Here is a 17,601-nt window from a genome sequence, read left to right as displayed (position 1 = left end):
ACTCACCTACTTTTTATATTTCTATCCGATTTATTAAATAAGACTTGTGCTTAAAAATAATAGCTATCTATTTTTTTGTAATAATTATCTGGTGCTTTATTTCATGCATGGTGTGAAATAATTTATTTTAAATACAGGAAAATACCCTATTATTAATACAGAGTGTTTCTTTTTGTTGTCGATTATTGGAAATAACTTTTGATTGATTTTTTTTTATCTTTGTTCTAATTTAAAAAATATTAACGTTAGAGCATTTCTGAGAAGTAACCCTACGTGGGATTTCAGGGTTTGTCCAAAGACTAAGGTCACAAATGTTGTTAAAAACAAATGGTGTTAACATTTCATATTAACACATTCACTGCCAAGAAATGTTCATTTTGTACTGGAAACGGCACTGAAAGTGTTAAATATTTTGGGGCAAACATAAAATCAAAGAAATATACGCTCGTGAACGAAATAGGCCCTATGACGGAATTAGCCACGTTGGCTATACTTTAGTTTCGAAATTGACTCCCTTCAGAAAGCGATCGATCGATATCAAAAAATATTTTAAAAATGCAAAAAGATTTCGCCCAACGTGGGGCTCGAACCCACGACCCTGAGATTAAGAGTCTCATGCTCTACCGACTGAGCTAGCCGGGCAGTTGACACCTCCATCCAAATTAGGGAACACCTTGTCAACATGACATTATACAACGCCCATGGCAAATATAAACTTTACTCCATTGAAATAAAGTCTAAAATTAACGGTAAAAATGACTGATACGATATTTCGACAGTTATTCTTCGCGGTTCGCTAATACTGGCATTGCATAATAAAAAGTAAAGTTTCTGTCTGTTATTATCTCAGCAGTGGGCGATAAAAGGCTGATAATGATGATGATCATATGTATGTTAGTCTATAAGGTATATGTAGATAATACGGGTGTTGTTACCTGAACAAAATTTTCAAATAAAAATAAATAAAATTAAAAAATTAAAAAGCAATGGCAGGACAACCAGAAACGGGCCTCGGGCGCCCGTTTCTCAAAAGTTTGTGACTTTTAATACAAGTGGAAGTCCTTTTCTAACAAAAGCTGTCAAAAACATATTAGCGTTGTGTCTATGTAGGGACTGCCTTTGCCCAACAGTGGGCACAAAATAATAAAAATTAACCCTCACCTTACGAATGAAGGACTTGCGGATACTCTGGTCATTGAAGTCGAACCCCTTGACAGAACCATCTTCCCCCAGATCTGACACGCCTGGCTGTCCGTATCCACCCGCCTGAAATAATACATTACATATTAACAAATGTATGTTAAATAAGCTTTTGGCAAAAATTTCATTTTTGGTACAAGCTTTTATCACTGACTGTACTTTTCTTACGACAGACAACTAATACTCATCGAGACAATTCTAAAAACGCCTAACACAATTACGTTGCGTTGTTTCTCAGAGTTCCCATGACCACCCCCTGTCTCCATCATCAGATCAGCTCGAGGGTAATATTGCATTGTCACCCGACTTACAAAAATGCAAAATTTCAGCTCAATCGGAAACCGGGAAGTGGATCAAATTTAACTTGCAAGATTTGATTACAGACAACGGGACAGGTGAATCTAAATAAAACTTTGTAAAATAGGTATGCTACCAGGGATATTATTTATTTATTTATTCATAAAACAATTTTACAAGTGTTTGAATCATACAAGATAATACTAAAAGTACCGGGAATAACCGGGAATTTTCGAGCCAGTCATAGCTGACGTGGACAAATGGCAGCGCGTCAAACACTAGCTTATTACATCCCGTTGTATAGAAAACTAGCGACCCGCCCCGGTTTCGCACGGGTTACACAAAACCTAACAAATTATACACCTAAACCTTCCTCAAGAATCACTCTATTTATAGGTGAAAACCGCATGAAAATCCGTTCATTAGTTTTTGAGTTTTTCGCGAACATACATACACACAAACAGACAGACGCGGCGGGAGACTTTGTTTTATAAGGTGTAGTGATAATCGATTGACATCTAATTCATTAAAATTGGTTTAATTAGTGGTGAAGCTAATATGGGGCATTATCTATGAAAAGGGACCTTATTGTCGATGGCGCTTACGCCGCACAGCGTCGCGCGGCATTGTATTTATATCGGAGCATCGTTAATAATGGCGTAAGCGCCATCGACAATAAGGTCCCTTTTCATAGATAACGTCACATATACTTAAATTGACCTTACATTAGTAATACGAGTCATTTAACCACAGTGTGACGTTTCTCAATATGATACAATAAGATCAATGTGACTGACAATGAAATTAAATGGATTATTAACGTCTATACAAATACGATCCATTTATCAGAGAATAGGAATCAGACCTATATATATTTTGGAGACTCCTAAACCCGTAAGACTCGGAAATCGTTCTACTAATTTAATAATAACATTTTTATTTTTTTTATTGTTTCGACAGTTTTAACGTGATTTCTTTTTAGCTTAACCTGCAATCTGCAATGTATAATGTAATATTTATCTAAACATGACTTACATGTAAAACAACACTTTGTCCTGAAAATGCCATTGTATTCCATCTTTAAGCCATAATTTGGCGTTTAACAGAAAAAAATACACTTCGATCCATTTCCACTTCCACTTGTACTTTTTAAACAATTTGTTGTACGATTAACTTTTATTTTAATATGTCAATAAACTATCAACCATTTTTAATTCAAATCCTACTAGATTTATCTGTCATAACATTTACTTAATTTGCTGATTAAGAGAATGCTTATCTGACCTTTTTTAAGTTATTTAATTTACCAGTTTTTGATAAGTTAGCGATTAAAGAGCGGTTTCCTGCTTTAATTAAAGTGTTGTAAAAAAAATATTCAATGAAAATATTCTACCTATATATCCACAAAATATTAGGTTTGTAGTGTACTACTTACATACCGAAAACTATAAAACTTTGCCCTTTAACATAACTTTGCCCACCTCGTCACAGTTCAGTATTAGCGAAATAACTTAAAGTTCTTCAGAATGTGTATCTGTAACTACTTTTAAGTTATTTCGCTTTTACTGAAATGTGACGCGCAAAGTTATGTTAAAAGGCAAAGTTTTATACTTTTACGGCAAATTAGTATTAGGAAAAAATAAACATATTAACTTACTTCACCAGCATACCCCGGACCGCCATAGCCCGGCTGAAACCCAGGCTGAGGTGCATAGCCAGGCTGCGGGGGATAGCCACCTTGCGGCGGATAGCCACCTTGCGGTGGATAGCCACCTTGCGGGTAGCCTCCCTGCGGGTAGCCTCCTTGCGGATACCCACCTTGCGGGTACCCACCCTGGTTCTGGTCTGTGAATTTAAAAGAGAATTGTAAGTAATTGATGATTTTTTGTTATTCATTCAGCAGCAGAACAGCAAAGCGGGTAAGGTGGACCTGAACACCTCACACGGTTAACTTTTGCTGCTAATTGTACATATGTACAATCAGCAGCAGTATATACAATACAACCAAGTAAAAAATGTACTTTGACTAATATAAATGTTTAAAAAAAACTAGTGCCCACGCCAATTACTGGGATTAGTTGCCAAGCGGACCCCAGGCTCCCATGAGCCGTGGCAAAATGCCAGGACAACGCGATGAAGAAGAAGAGACTAATATACATATAACATAGTCACGAAACGGATTTGGGGCGTCCGCTAGCGTGCGCGGGTGCACGGAGCGGGCGCACGCACGCGGGTTCCATTGTAGGTAAAATCCATTGCACGCGTCCGCGTCAGCAAAGTGAATTTGAAATAGAGGCGGATTGGCAAAGTAAATTATGCAATCTTTTCGAGAGATGACGCCATAACCTTTGGCCTACTGTCGGGTAGATGGCGTTAATTTCAATATTTTAAAATTAACACATCAGTGAAAGAATAAGGGTCAAAGTCAAATGGCGTTCTAACAGTTTTAATCTGCTGTCGAAAGATGGCAGTAAATTTATTGTGGCTACATAATTTACCATGACAGTAACTCTCTACACTCTACTCTCTTTAGTGTCAGCGTTGCTCAAACTATTTTTCGTTAACCCGCACCAGCTAGCGGGCGCCCTTAAAGCAGGGTCACAGGGCGGACACGCCATACATCAAAAATCATTGGCGTTTATATGTGTGCGCGGCACGTCTGTACACGCGTCATTGTGTATGTGTGCGTAAGTCGCTCTACTGAGAGCATGCCAGAAGTCCGTCAGATTCATGTCGCGGCGTCGCGGGGCGAGGTAATCCGAATCGGGGCGGGGCGGTGCTTGGCCGTTTTGTATGATAATACTATTACTTATTCTGTGGCAGGTGCAAGTGGGAGTAATGCACCCGTATTGACATTTTTTGCCATTGAAATTGACATGCAGTGCAATTGATAATAAAATATGGACGTTAAGCACGGAGAATTTCGTTCATTGGCCCGACTGTTCCTATCTCTACCGCACGCGCAAATGAAAAAAAAAATGTAAAATGTAAAAAAAAATGGTAAAATGTACTTAGTCAGAATTTTGATAAAACCTTTTATTTTATAGTAAGTATTTTCAAACTCGATGGGTAGGGTGACAAATGTGACAATGGTGACATGTCTCATCTTCATAATATAATTTATAACTTTAAAACGCCAAATGCCAAAATCGTACTAAAATTACACCTCGAGTTTGAACAGTATAGCCCTACAATTATCGTCGTTTTTTATTGCGTTCCAATTTCAAGCATCCTAAAAACAGCAAGACTGTTCACTTTTTACCATGCACATCGATTGAGACTATTTGGCAAAGTTTCAAAACATGCTGTAAACATACACCATCTTCGATTCTGACAATCTGTATACCTTATTAGGCTTATTACAACGAGATACAGTCTATCAATGGTCAGTTTCTGTTAGTACGTAGTAGATACTGTTTACAATATAAGAGCATTGATCTTTTATGCAGTGCTGGAGATTTTAGACAATATTTCGGGCATTCCGTAAAAAAGAGATAGGTGAACCCCTAGTCAAAGAATAAATAATAGTACTAGGTACGGAAGATTCACTCTCTATCAAAACGCGCCTATTACGACAAATATGACCGCTAGGTGGCGCAAGCGCAAGCAGGCGTCCGTTCCGTAGCGGTGCGCGGCAACTACTATGGCTAGACACCAAAATTGGTGTGGGCCGCATATACTTGTAGCGACGCGACACGCGACGAAATCGCGGAGTGAGCCACGCCTGCCCTAGTGTAAATTTCATTCGATAGCGTGACGGACGTGCATGCGCGTTTGCGTTTAGTCTCGTATTGTATGGGATTCTGAACAGCGCGCCAAGCGGAACGTTTTGGAAACTCAAAAGCCCATACAAATGAGACTTAAACGCGTAAGTAAGTACAGTCAGCAGCAGAAGTTGCTAAGCGAGCGAGGTGTTCATAATTACCTTGACGCGCTCTTATTCTCTTAACAATAAAGTCGCGTCCAGATTATTTTGAACACCTCGCCCACTTAGCAACTATTGCTGCTGACTGTACCTACGTCACGTCACGCTGTCGAATTTTATACTAAGGGTACAGTACTCGTCACAATTTATAGAGTATTGGGCTTTTGGGCTATCTTTCAAACGTACATAAATTAGAATCCAAATATTGAATATTAAATAATCTAATATTGACAGTGTAAACTTGCCTATTAACCCAGATGGCGACACCTGAGTCACCCACATTATTATCACATATCACTAAATTACACTGTAAGTATTTTTAATTTTTTTTGTTAGCCTGGTTTAGTGTCCCACTGCTGGGCATGTCATTTTTTAATGCTCCGTAAAGACCTTTCTACACGGGATCACTTCGGTCTTGAAAATCTGGTAAATGCGGTCTCAGAGACCGTTTGACGTAGATAGCTAGAATTTGGAACAGATAGCAACTACATACTAACACTGTTATCAAGTCAAACCGCTTATTTCTTATTTGATAAACAACAGTATTTTAAAATAACTTTTATCGGAACCGTCTAACACGCTTTATACACACTTAATAACTGCATTTACCTACAAGTCGAGGTATCGATTGAAGTAATACAATGCAGGAAAGAATTGTTTTTCGATCGGAAGCTCGAAGCCTGGGAGCCTACCGCGAAAATCGAAGTTCGCAAATTGCGGGCATTTTTCTCTGTCACTCTAATTATGCCTTCATTGGAGTTTTCGTGGTTTTGGTGGTGTGGTGTAACCACTATACTTCTATTAAATGCATGTATATAATAATAAATAATATCATAATATTTACTTATATACATAACTAGCATGTAATATTAATAGCGAATATTTATAACACTAAACATAAATAATAAAGATACACATACAGTAAATATAAATAAATAAATACAATATATATAAATATAAATACATAAATAAATATATAAAAACATTCACTTTCACTATAGTAATTCACATGCAATATATATAAATAAACATATTAAAATCAACATCAATACAAACAAATTATCCTATCTTTTGTGTCGAAACTCCGGACGCGGTGGACAGGCTGCCGTGACGTCACACCAGTAAACCGGCTCGACGAGGCGCGCTCCCGCGCCGGCCGCGCTGCCCGCCACGCCAGTCAGACTCACAACTTGACGGCGAATGCATGCCGCTCCGCGCTGCGCCCGCGCCCGCTTATCGCTTACGACTTACGCATTTGTTTTCATTATCTTTCCTTCGCTTGTGCCTGAGACTATGTACCGCTTTGCCACAATACAGCTGTGAAAGTGATTCGGTTGTTTTCTTTGGAGTCAGATCCCGTTACCACGACCACACTGGTGACCCCTATTTTGGACAAAGGTCGCAGCTTTCTTCTGGATAATCTCAATAACAACCTAAGGAAACCGTAAGTCAAGCATAATGTCTGATACTGAAGAGAAGGATAGCTTTAGAGATGCTAAAGTAGTCACGCCTACGAAAGATAACGGTACCGAGCGCATTACCACTGGTGTCGACACATTCCGTGTCGGAGTTAAGATTCCGGCATTTTGGCCACAAGAACCTGAAGTCTGGTTTAAGCAAGTGGAAGGCCAATTTATATTGTCTACCATTACTTCCGACACGACAAAATTTTATTACGTGCTATCGCAACTAGAACAGCAGTACGCAGCCGAAGTTAAAGATATAATTATATCTCCGCCTGCAACAAACAAATATGAAAAGTTGAAAAGCGAGCTTATTAAACGCCTGTCAGCTTCACGGGAGAAGAAACTGAAGACACTCTTGCTCCACGAGGAATTAGGCGACAGAAAGCCTTCGCAATTTTTAAGACACTTGCAGCATATCGCCGGCCCGGACGTTCCTGAGGACTTTATGAAGACCATTTGGACCAGCCGTTTACCGCATAATATTCAAGGTGCCGTAGCAACCCAGCCGCTGTCTACCCTCGATTCTTTGGCGGATCTAGCAGATCGCGTATGGGACATCAATCCAGGTACTCCACAGGTCGCTAGCGCCTCTGGCCAGCCCGGCAGTTCAGCTATGGATCTAATGGCTAGTCAAATTGCTGCACTTACGAGACAGATGCAGGAGCTCTCCAGTGAAATGCGGTCACGTTCTCGTCCCAGATACAGAAATGGAGGTAAGCCGCAGCACCGTGAACGCAGCAACAGTCAGCGACGCGGAAATAGTCAGCAGCGTTCGCAATCAAGCTACCGCAAGTTCCCAGTGTGCTGGTACCACTTCAAGTTCCAACACCAGGCGACGAGATGCGTGAAGCCGTGTGACTTCTCATCGGGAAACGAGCAGGGCAATCGATAATGGCGGCCAACGATTGCCCCAGTTCCGGTCGCTTATTCGTCACAGACCGACGATCAAAGATGCAATTCCTCGTTGACACCGGAAGTGATCTTTGCGTCTATCCTAAAACTGCATTACGCGAATATCGACCAAAAACCAATTACGAACTCTACGCTGCTAATGGGTCAATCATCAGTACATACGGTCATGTTCAGCTGAGTCTAGATCTCGGACTTCGTCGAGACTTCAGTTGGCAGTTCGTCGTAGCAGATGTCACCAAGGCCATCATCGGGGTCGACTTCCTATCTTTTTACAATTTAGTCGTCGACTGCCGCCATAAGCGCTTGCTGGACTGTACGACACTACTGTCAGCGATTGCCACAGCCGTGACTCCAGAGGACACCGTGTTTTCCATTAAAACCCTCAATGGTGAGTCGAAGTACAATGACATACTTAAAGAGTACCCGGAGATAACACGGCCTCCCGGTATTCACCGTGACATAAAGCACAACACTTTGCATCACATCACGACTACCGAGGGACCACCGGTGCACTGTACTCCAAGAAGGCTAGCTCCAGATAAGCTGAAGATTGCCAAGGCGGAGTTTGAAGCGATGCTCAAGAACGGAACAGCACGGCCATCGTCAAGCCCCTGGTCTTCGCCATTACACCTTGCACCAAAGAAGGACAACGGCTGGAGACCCTGCGGAGATTATCGACAGTTAAACGCGCGAACTGTTCCAGACCGCTATCCTCTCCGTCACATCCACGACTTTGCCCACCAGCTATCAGGTTGTAAAGTTTTCTCCACCATAGACTTGGTAAAAGCGTACAACCAAATACCGGTAAATCCTGACGACATCGCGAAGACTGCCATAGCGACGCCCTTTGGATTGTACGAGTTTCCTTATATGACGTTTGGACTCAGAAACGCTGGGCAGACATTTCAAAGGTTCGTGGATGAAGTCACAAGGGAAATGGACTTTGTATTCGCCTACTTGGATGACTTTCTCGTTTTCTCTGAGAATGAAGAGGCTCACACGGATCACCTGAAACAGCTGTTCGGCAAGCTTCGTGACTACGGGATCGTCATAAACCCTTCCAAATGTATATTCGGCGTACCGGAAGTAAAGTTCCTCGGTTACCACATCTCGGCGGAAGGCACTAAACCACTGGCAGCGAAGGTGGAAGCTGTTGAGACATTTCCAGCTCCGAAAACCATCAAAGAGCTAAGAAGGTTCTTGGGAATGATCAATTTCTATCGTCGCTTCATTCCCCAAGCAGCACAATTACAAGCTCCACTGCACAACTTACTGATTGGATCAGCCAAAGGATCACAGCCGGTTGTGTTGAAGGGCGATACGATGAAGGCTTTTAACGACTGTAAGAAAAGTCTATGTGACGCAGCATTACTAGCACACCCTGACGGTAAAGCTGTTCTGGCGCTGGTCACAGACGCGTCAGATACGTCGGTTGGCGCGGCGCTACAGCAGAAGCACGGGGACGATTGGCAGCCAATTGCGTTTTATTCAAAGAAGCTGAGCCCCGCTCAACAAAAGTATTCGCCGTATGACCGGGAGTTGCTTGCAATATATAACGCAATCAAATATTTCAGGCACATGTTAGAGGCACGAGTTTTTACGGTATACACCGACCACAAGCCTTTGTGCTTTGCCTTCGCGTCACACAAGTCGAACTGCTCACCAAGGCAATTTCGCCATCTTGACCTGATATCTCAGTTTACCACAGACATACGCCACATTTCAGGGAAGGACAATGTGGTAGCTGATACACTGTCAAGGATAGAGGAGCTAGAAAAGCCTGTTGACCTTGTGCAACTTGCGGAAGCTCAAGGCAAGGACTCAGAGCTGAAACGCATTTTAGACGGTGACACAACCCATACCATCAAGCTGAAGAAGATGATGATACCCGGTTCCGCCACCGAGCTATACTGTGATAGTAGCACGTCAACTCTAAGACCTTACGTGACTCCTGAATATCGCCAGCAAGTCTTCAATAGTCTGCACTCGCTTAGTCACCCTGGAATTAGGGCATCAGCGAGGCTCGTAGCAGAACGATTTATCTGGCCAAATATGAACAAAGATTGTCACGACTGGGCACGAGCGTGCACAGCCTGCCAACGTTCTAAGGTAACGAGGCACGTGCAGGCACCCTTAGGAACATACCAACTACCTAAAGCCCGATTCTCGCATGTCCATATCGATATCGTCGGACCTCTGCCGCCATCTCAAGGATACCGCTACTGTCTTACTGCCATTGATCGCTACACACGCTGGCCAGAAGCCATCCCGATGATGGACATCACAGCCGAAACAGTCGCCAAAGCCCTCCTGTCTGTCTGGATATCCCGATTCGGATGTCCTATGGACATCGTCACTGACCGCGGAAGACAATTTGAATCGGCACTCTTCGCATACTTGGCAAAAATAGCAGGATTCAAACACAGACGTACTACGGCGTATCATCCTGCCTGTAACGGATTAATCGAGAGATTCCACAGGCAGTTAAAAGCAGCCATTGTCTGTCACGCGCAGGAGAACTGGACGGAATCTTTACCACTAGTCTTACTAGGAATAAGAAGCGCGTTCAAAGAAGACCTGCAGACGTCATCCGCAGAGCTCGTGTATGGAGAAACTTTAAGGCTGCCTGGCGAGTTCTTTCAACCCAGCGATGTTACGACAACCGATATCACCGATTTTACTGCGCGTTTGCGTAATATTACCCAGCAGCTGCACCCTGTGCCTACTTCGAGGCATGGAAATAAGAGAACTTTCGTTTTTAAAGACCTAAAGTCAGCCACTCACGTCTTCGTAAGAGAAGACGCTGTACGTGGCGCATTAACGCCAGCCTACACTGGGCCACACGCAGTAATAGAACGAGGAAACAAAGTCTGGAAGCTAAGAGTAAACGGAAAAGAGAACACCGTATCCATTGACAGACTAAAGCCAGCTTATACGCTCGAAGATAGCACCAACAGCAACGTCAGAGAACCTGAAAAGAAAGAGAAGATGAGTACACACCCCCAGAAGACCAAAGATACAGAAAGTAATAAGATGAAAACACATACCAGATCTGGCAGACGAGTGAAGTTTCCAGATTATTATCGCCCGTAAGACGGTCTCTGGGAGGGAGTGATGTGGTGTAACCACTATACTTCTATTAAATGCATGTATATAATAATAAATAATATCATAATATTTACTTATATACATAACTAGCATGTAATATTAATAGCGAATATTTATAACACTAAACATAAATAATAAAGATACACATACAGTAAATATAAATAAATAAATACAATATATATAAATATAAATACATAAATAAATATATAAAAACATTCACTTTCACTATAGTAATTCACATGCAATATATATAAATAAACATATTAAAATCAACATCAATACAAACAAATTATCCTATCTTTTGTGTCGAAACTCCGGACGCGGTGGACAGGCTGCCGTGACGTCACACCAGTAAACCGGCTCGACGAGGCGCGCTCCCGCGCCGGCCGCGCTGCCCGCCACGCCAGTCAGACTCACAACTTGACGGCGAATGCATGCCGCTCCGCGCTGCGCCCGCGCCCGCTTATCGCTTACGACTTACGCATTTGTTTTCATTATCTTTCCTTCGCTTGTGCCTGAGACTATGTACCGCTTTGCCACAATACAGCTGTGAAAGTGATTCGGTTGTTTTCTTTGGAGTCAGATCCCGTTACCACGACCACACCGTTCCCTTTTTCGCGGTAGACCCTCTGATTATAGCTACGTATCATCGTACCGTTAACAGTCACACGACCGGCCGCCGTCATACAATCGAAATAGGTAACATGAGACATTAGGTAACATTTATATAGGTATATGTTTTTTGGAAACGTAGCAACTAGTACCTGGTTTGTCAAGTTTAATTTGATTCAAGCATGTTTTAATATAAGAGAGTCGTGATTGTATTTAGCCGTGCCTTTTGGTGGCGGGTTCGCGTAACTCTTATCTCTTATTGCAAAAACTTATACTTAGATACACCGATAGCCAGTTAAGTGTGTTACTGTTAAATACCTAGTGTGCATCAGAATTAAGGCATCTATGTTAATGTATTGTCAAGGACATTCAATATCGGTATTCTACAGGTTGCACTTCGGGGAGCGTGCTCAAGAGCTACACGAGCTTATTCCACCGTCCCCATTCTACCATCGGACTTTTAGACGCACGGCCGGTTTCCATCCTTAGTTGGTAGATATTCCACCAATTCGCACAAAGCGCTTTGCTTCCTCGTTTCTTATGCGCACTGCCAAGGAATGGAATTCCTTGCCGGCGTCTGTTTCCGAGCTCATATAACCCGGCAACCTTCAAATCAAGGGTGAACAGGCACCTTCGGGCAGGCTCGCTCAATCGTAAGCCACGTCTTCGCCTCGGCTAGTCTGTGGCCATGAGTAAGTCCATTTATAATATATATAAAAAATCGTGGCGTACCACACCACAGGGTAGTATATTAGGTTTTTTACTATTACTATTATATAACTTTCAATATACTTACATACATTAAATTAATTAAATATTCGATTTTAATGCTTTTTGCCAATACAAACGAAAGTATCACAGGGGTAACACAATTAGGTTAGGAACTACTACGTACACCGTCTCCGTTTCATCATAGGTAGGTACCTATTAGAATGCACGGCACTCGTACCTTGTAACACATATGCCTCGTGGGAACTGTTATGTATAGATAAAACAATATAGTGTTTATATACATATAGTCATTTTAACGACAATAGATCTTCAGTATCCGTAGTAGTATCTTAGTATAGTAAAATCTTGAATCTAGGTACACATAATTATGTATCTATATAGGTACAACCAGTTATATACCATAATCGACCACCATAAAGGAACTTTTGAAGGAATATTTGTTTATTGGAGACTTACATTTTATAAAAAAAAATTATAAACAATCCTCGTAACATAACAAGAGAATAACAATAAAAACGGGACCAATCGGTAGAATTTTCAAAATCGGTCCAGTAATGACGGAGATATGGAGTAAAAAACATAAAAAATAACATACAACCGAATTGGTAACCTCCTCCTTTTGAGATTTGGAAGTCGGTTAAAAAACATAAACATCTCTGCGAGATTGCAACTAGTAACACTTCTAGTAGTTCTAGTGGCACCATAAAAAGTGGTTAATTATGCACGTCCTGTGTAATAATTCACTAATTTCCATATCCTTCCTCTTATCTACTAAAAATAACAAATATCTCACTATTCACCGTCGACATTACACCAATAATATTCCACCACAACTGACAGTCATACTACACGTCTAGCCTCCTCTCCTCTGAAAAACTATTCAGACGCAAACTAAACCTAATCACAATTCACTAAAGTCGAATTTCGAATACCAATTCGTACAATACTCGTAGTATCCTAAAATCAAACTAAAGACCGGAGTCATATTACTATCTCTTTCACTCTTGCTACGACCGTGTAAGTATGAAAGAGAAGTTTTACTACCCCAGACGTCAGTTGGGTTTGCAGATAGTAAACGTCTAGCCTCTTCTGAAAAAGTATTCAGACTCAAACTAAACCTAATCACGATTGCCTAAAGCCGAATTTAGAACACCGTTTCATAATACACGTCTAGCCTTTTCTGGAAAACTATTGAAACCCAATATGGCTAAACTGAACCTAATTACAATGACCTAAAGCTGAATTTTCAATACTGGCTCATACGGCACGTCTAAAATCTGAAAAACTATCCGGACCCAAACTGAACCTAATCACAATTCCCTAAAGTCGGTTTTGGAATAGCGTTGACCTTTTAGCACAAAACAATTGCTAATTTCACAAGGTCATCTTGCGTGTGGTAATGAAATTGCCGTAGCTATGATCGGATTATGTGTGCTATTCTGCTATTCCTAAGGGTTTGAGGCCTACGAGGGGTATTCAAAATATTCTCGGTATGAGAATGAAAACAAACAAGTACGAAAAGTTTGATATTTTTATTTTTCAATATACTCCCCCCCTATGTTCATACACTTAAAAGATCGATCAATTATTTTTTTTAATCCCTCGTAAAAATATTTTTTATCTTTCGTGTAAAAATGCTCCTCCACTGCCGCCTTCAATGCTTCATCGTCAGAAAATTTATTTCCACGCAGATCCTTTTTAAGATTGGGGAGCAAAAAGAAGTCGCTGGGGGCTAAGTCCGGACTATACGGTGGGTGAGTAACAGTTTTAAACCCACGTTCAACAATAGCTGCCTTGGCAATATGAGCAGTATGGACGGGGGCGTTGTCATGCAGAAGCAGAATACCTTTGGTTAACTTTCCTCGCCTCTTTTCTTTAATTACATCCTTTAATTGACGTAGAATGTTAGCGTAGTACTGTCCTGTGATATTTACACCTTTTTCTTTATAATCGATTAGTAATACTCCTTCACAATCCCAAAATATCGTGGCCATGACCTTGCCAGCTGAAGGGATGACCTTCAACTTCTTGGGATGAGCTGAACCCTTAATGTGCCACTGCATGGACTCTTGTTTACTCTCTGGGTCATAATGATGAACCCAGGTTTCATCTCCAGTAACTATTCTTTGCAGCACCTCATCAGGATTTTCACCGCACAGGTCAATAAAATCGGAACAACAAGCTACACGCATGTCTTTTTGAAGCCGAGTCAGCATTCGCGGAACCCATCTTGCACTTACTTTTGACATATTAAGATGGTCATGTATAATATCATGTACGGTACCAATAGAGAGATTGGTTACTTGTGCTATAGATTTTACCTTCACTCGACCATCTTCCAATATAAGTTTTTCCACTTTATCAATATTTTCTTGTGAAGTAGCTACTACAGGCCGGCCAGGTCTAGGGTCATCTTCAATACTCTCCCTTCCGCGTTTAAACTCGCTTGACCATTTTTGAATGGTAGATAAAGAAGGAGCAGACTCACGGTAAACACAATCCATTTCCTCTTTTATGGTTTTTTGATTTTTACCCTGTTTTGTCAAGAATTTTATCACGCATCGATGTTCTAATTTAGTTAACATTGTCAATTCGCACAGGATGTTCATGTTTGTTCAGCAATTGCAGAAAAACAAAAGACTATCTCGGTTCGAATTATACTTTTTTTTAATGTCAATGAATAAACCTTAGCGGCCAGTAACGAAAGAAATTTTAGAAGAGGTCGTAAGATATCAATACCGAGAATATTTTGAACGCCCCTCGTACCGTGAATATCGTAAATCGAAATTTCGATATCCGACTCTCTCTATCGCTTTTACATAGGTATTTCGCGGTTAGGTTGCCATAAATACGCGCGCACCCGAGCTGCATACATCGCCATTGTTAGTAGCTCGGTACTACTACACTGCGTGTCTTAGGTATTTGAAACGTTTGTAAATTTTGGGCTGTTATGAAGTCTGTGACAACCCTACCGTGTTCTTGTGCGGTGTCGGCATTTACGTAAACATCAAAGGCGTCGGTCCACTGTTACTTTTTACACTGTGCTACACCTACAGTGGTCCTTCTGAGCGTTGAAGCTTGAAATGCAATGGAGTCGAACCTCATATGCGATGATAATACGATATAATTGAATGTGTCATCTTTAAACACGTTACTTCGAAAACGTCATATCCAATATAACATTAAAATGTGGAAAAAGGACTTAAGGCGCATGGAAATAAAGTTCAAATTAAAATAACAAGAATAACAAACTGTGACATATAGGTAAACAGACTTGATAGATTGAAGACAATAAATAATCAGGTAGGTGAACTAAATTAACATCAGTCAGACTTCACAGACAGCGGGGCCCTGCTGCGGGGCGCGGGGTCACCAGTTTATGTGTCGGCGGCCGATCGTATAATCAGGCCGATAGTAAAGTTCCTGTGTAATGTCAAATGTGCTATTGTTTTCACGACGGTAACATTAAACCAATAGATAGGTAGGATAGGTTCGTTAAGTCGCTTCAGATGTCCGAAGGTCACACTATCCAGAAAAAGAGGCCCCGCGTAGCGGGGCTCCGTCTACTCAGGGAACAAGTCAGTGATTTTCACGTCTAACGATATGCCTAGGAATTTCACGATCTCCCTGAGTTTACGATCGGCCGCCGACATATCACTATTCATCGGTTATTCAATAGCTGTTACGGCTTTTATGCATGGCATAGAAGAATTCATAACCATTATGTAGATTGCCTGAAGAAATTCAATGAAATGATATCATAAGTTTAATGTTTCACAGTAAATAACTCATAGGTAGGTACAGTCGCCATAGGATACATCGGAGCGGCCAAGGTGCTCACAATATCTGAACACGCACTCTAACGCCCTGATAATAGAGGCGTGTTCAGATATTTGTGAGTGCCTTAGCCGCTCCGATATATCTGATGGCGACTGATCGCCCACACTGTTGAACCTTATGCCTTTTGGAATAAGGTCCACCAATGTACAGTTAGAAGTGTTGTCTTTATAGTTAGGAATTTGATACATAATTGTTTATTTGTGACGTTATCTATGAAAAGGGACTTTATTGTCGTTATTAACGATGCTCCGATATAAATACAATGCCGCGCGACGCTGTGCGGCGTAAGCGCCATCGACAATAAGGTCCCTTTTCATAGATAATGCCCCATTTTGTTCCTGTTTACCACATTACGCGTTAACCTTACCTTACCAGACTGGTTAGTTAAATTATTTCAAGGAAATGATAAAGAAAAACCGGCAATAAATAGGTGCATACCTAAATGTTACAAATCTTATTACTACCGTTTTTAAAAATTTGATATGAATGAGCAAATCTTTGTAGGTTTATCAGGTATTTGGGTAGATGAAAACTTCCCCACGCATTATCGATATAGGTATATTAAGTATATCAAAACAGGGTTTTTAATGAATTTATTAACAAGTTAAAAACGAGACCTCTTTACTTGACAAGTTTTGATAAATAGAAAATATCATTAAGATGCCTTTTTAATAGATCAATCGGCTGACTAATATACGTAAATAAGTACCTATAGTTAATTATTTATTCATAAATTAGGTTAGTTACCTATAAATGACGCCATATTTAAACCGGTTTTTTATGAAGAAGGTACTATTAGGTATAACGCCGCCATAAAGCCGCTCCCATACATTAGAACTTACGCTCTCATTTTAAAAACAACATACTTAAATTACATAAATCGTAGCATATACTGAACATTTAAGTAACATAACATTTAGGTATAAACGTAGAAACATTGAGGGCCCCTTGCACCATCCCATTAACCCGGGGTTAAGCCGTTTAATCGTTTAACCTAGTGTTAAATAATACTGGTAACCATGGTAACTCTAGGTTTAACCGGTTAACTCCGGTTAATAAATGGTGCAAGTGTGGCCCTTAAGAAACTAGATCGAAACTGATGTTTAGGAGTAATTATAGGAAAACCTTTGAAATACCGCACGTAGGGTTTTAATATAAATAAATAAATAAATAAATAAATATTAATGGACATTTTTATGCTATATAGTATTATATGCCAAGGGAAGCACTATGTTGTGTTGTGACAGACAAACAGGTACTTTTAAACATTATGGCTTAGTCATATCATATAACCTTGTAAGGCCCAATATGCATTACAGTCGGCAGTAGATATATCGGAGCGGGGGAGGTGTTCAAAAATATCTGAACAAGTACCTGAAGTACCCTAGCACCTTGACAATAGAGGCATGTTCAGATATATGTGACCACCTTGGCCGCTCCGATATATCTGATGGCGACTGTACAATTTACACCCCGTCAATTAAAGTTAAAACGTTACATAAAAAAAAT

General features: G+C 40.7%; 1 protein-coding gene, 1 long non-coding RNA gene and 1 other non-coding gene across 3 annotated transcripts in view; all 3 read right to left on the bottom strand.

The window, feature by feature from the left end:
* The window catches only part of LOC134652054 (uncharacterized), a 257,015-nt gene that overhangs the window by 203,160 nt on the left and 36,254 nt on the right, over window positions 1-17,601 (bottom strand). The gene's annotated exons all lie outside the window — the stretch shown is intronic.
* The window catches only part of LOC134652040 (protein lifeguard 1-like), a 30,533-nt gene that overhangs the window by 6,465 nt on the left and 6,467 nt on the right, over window positions 1-17,601 (bottom strand). Inside the window, exons 2-3 of the mRNA XM_063507193.1 lie at window positions 3,155-3,342; window positions 1,162-1,266 (exon numbers count right to left, since the gene is read on the bottom strand). Of these exons, the coding sequence (XP_063363263.1) occupies window positions 1,162-1,266; window positions 3,155-3,342 (293 nt within the window). The remainder of the gene's footprint in view (window positions 1-1,161; window positions 1,267-3,154; window positions 3,343-17,601) is intronic.
* Trnak-cuu (transfer RNA lysine (anticodon CUU)) lies at window positions 570-642 on the bottom strand. The gene has a single exon. It is a non-coding gene; the product is annotated as a tRNA-Lys (tRNA).

This window comes from Cydia amplana, chromosome 11 (genome assembly GCF_948474715.1).
Source record: "Cydia amplana chromosome 11, ilCydAmpl1.1, whole genome shotgun sequence".
Classification (NCBI taxonomy): Eukaryota; Metazoa; Arthropoda; class Insecta; order Lepidoptera; family Tortricidae; genus Cydia; species Cydia amplana.
The sequence above is the reverse complement of the archived record's forward strand: the minus strand, read 5'-3'. Positions and strand labels throughout refer to the sequence as shown.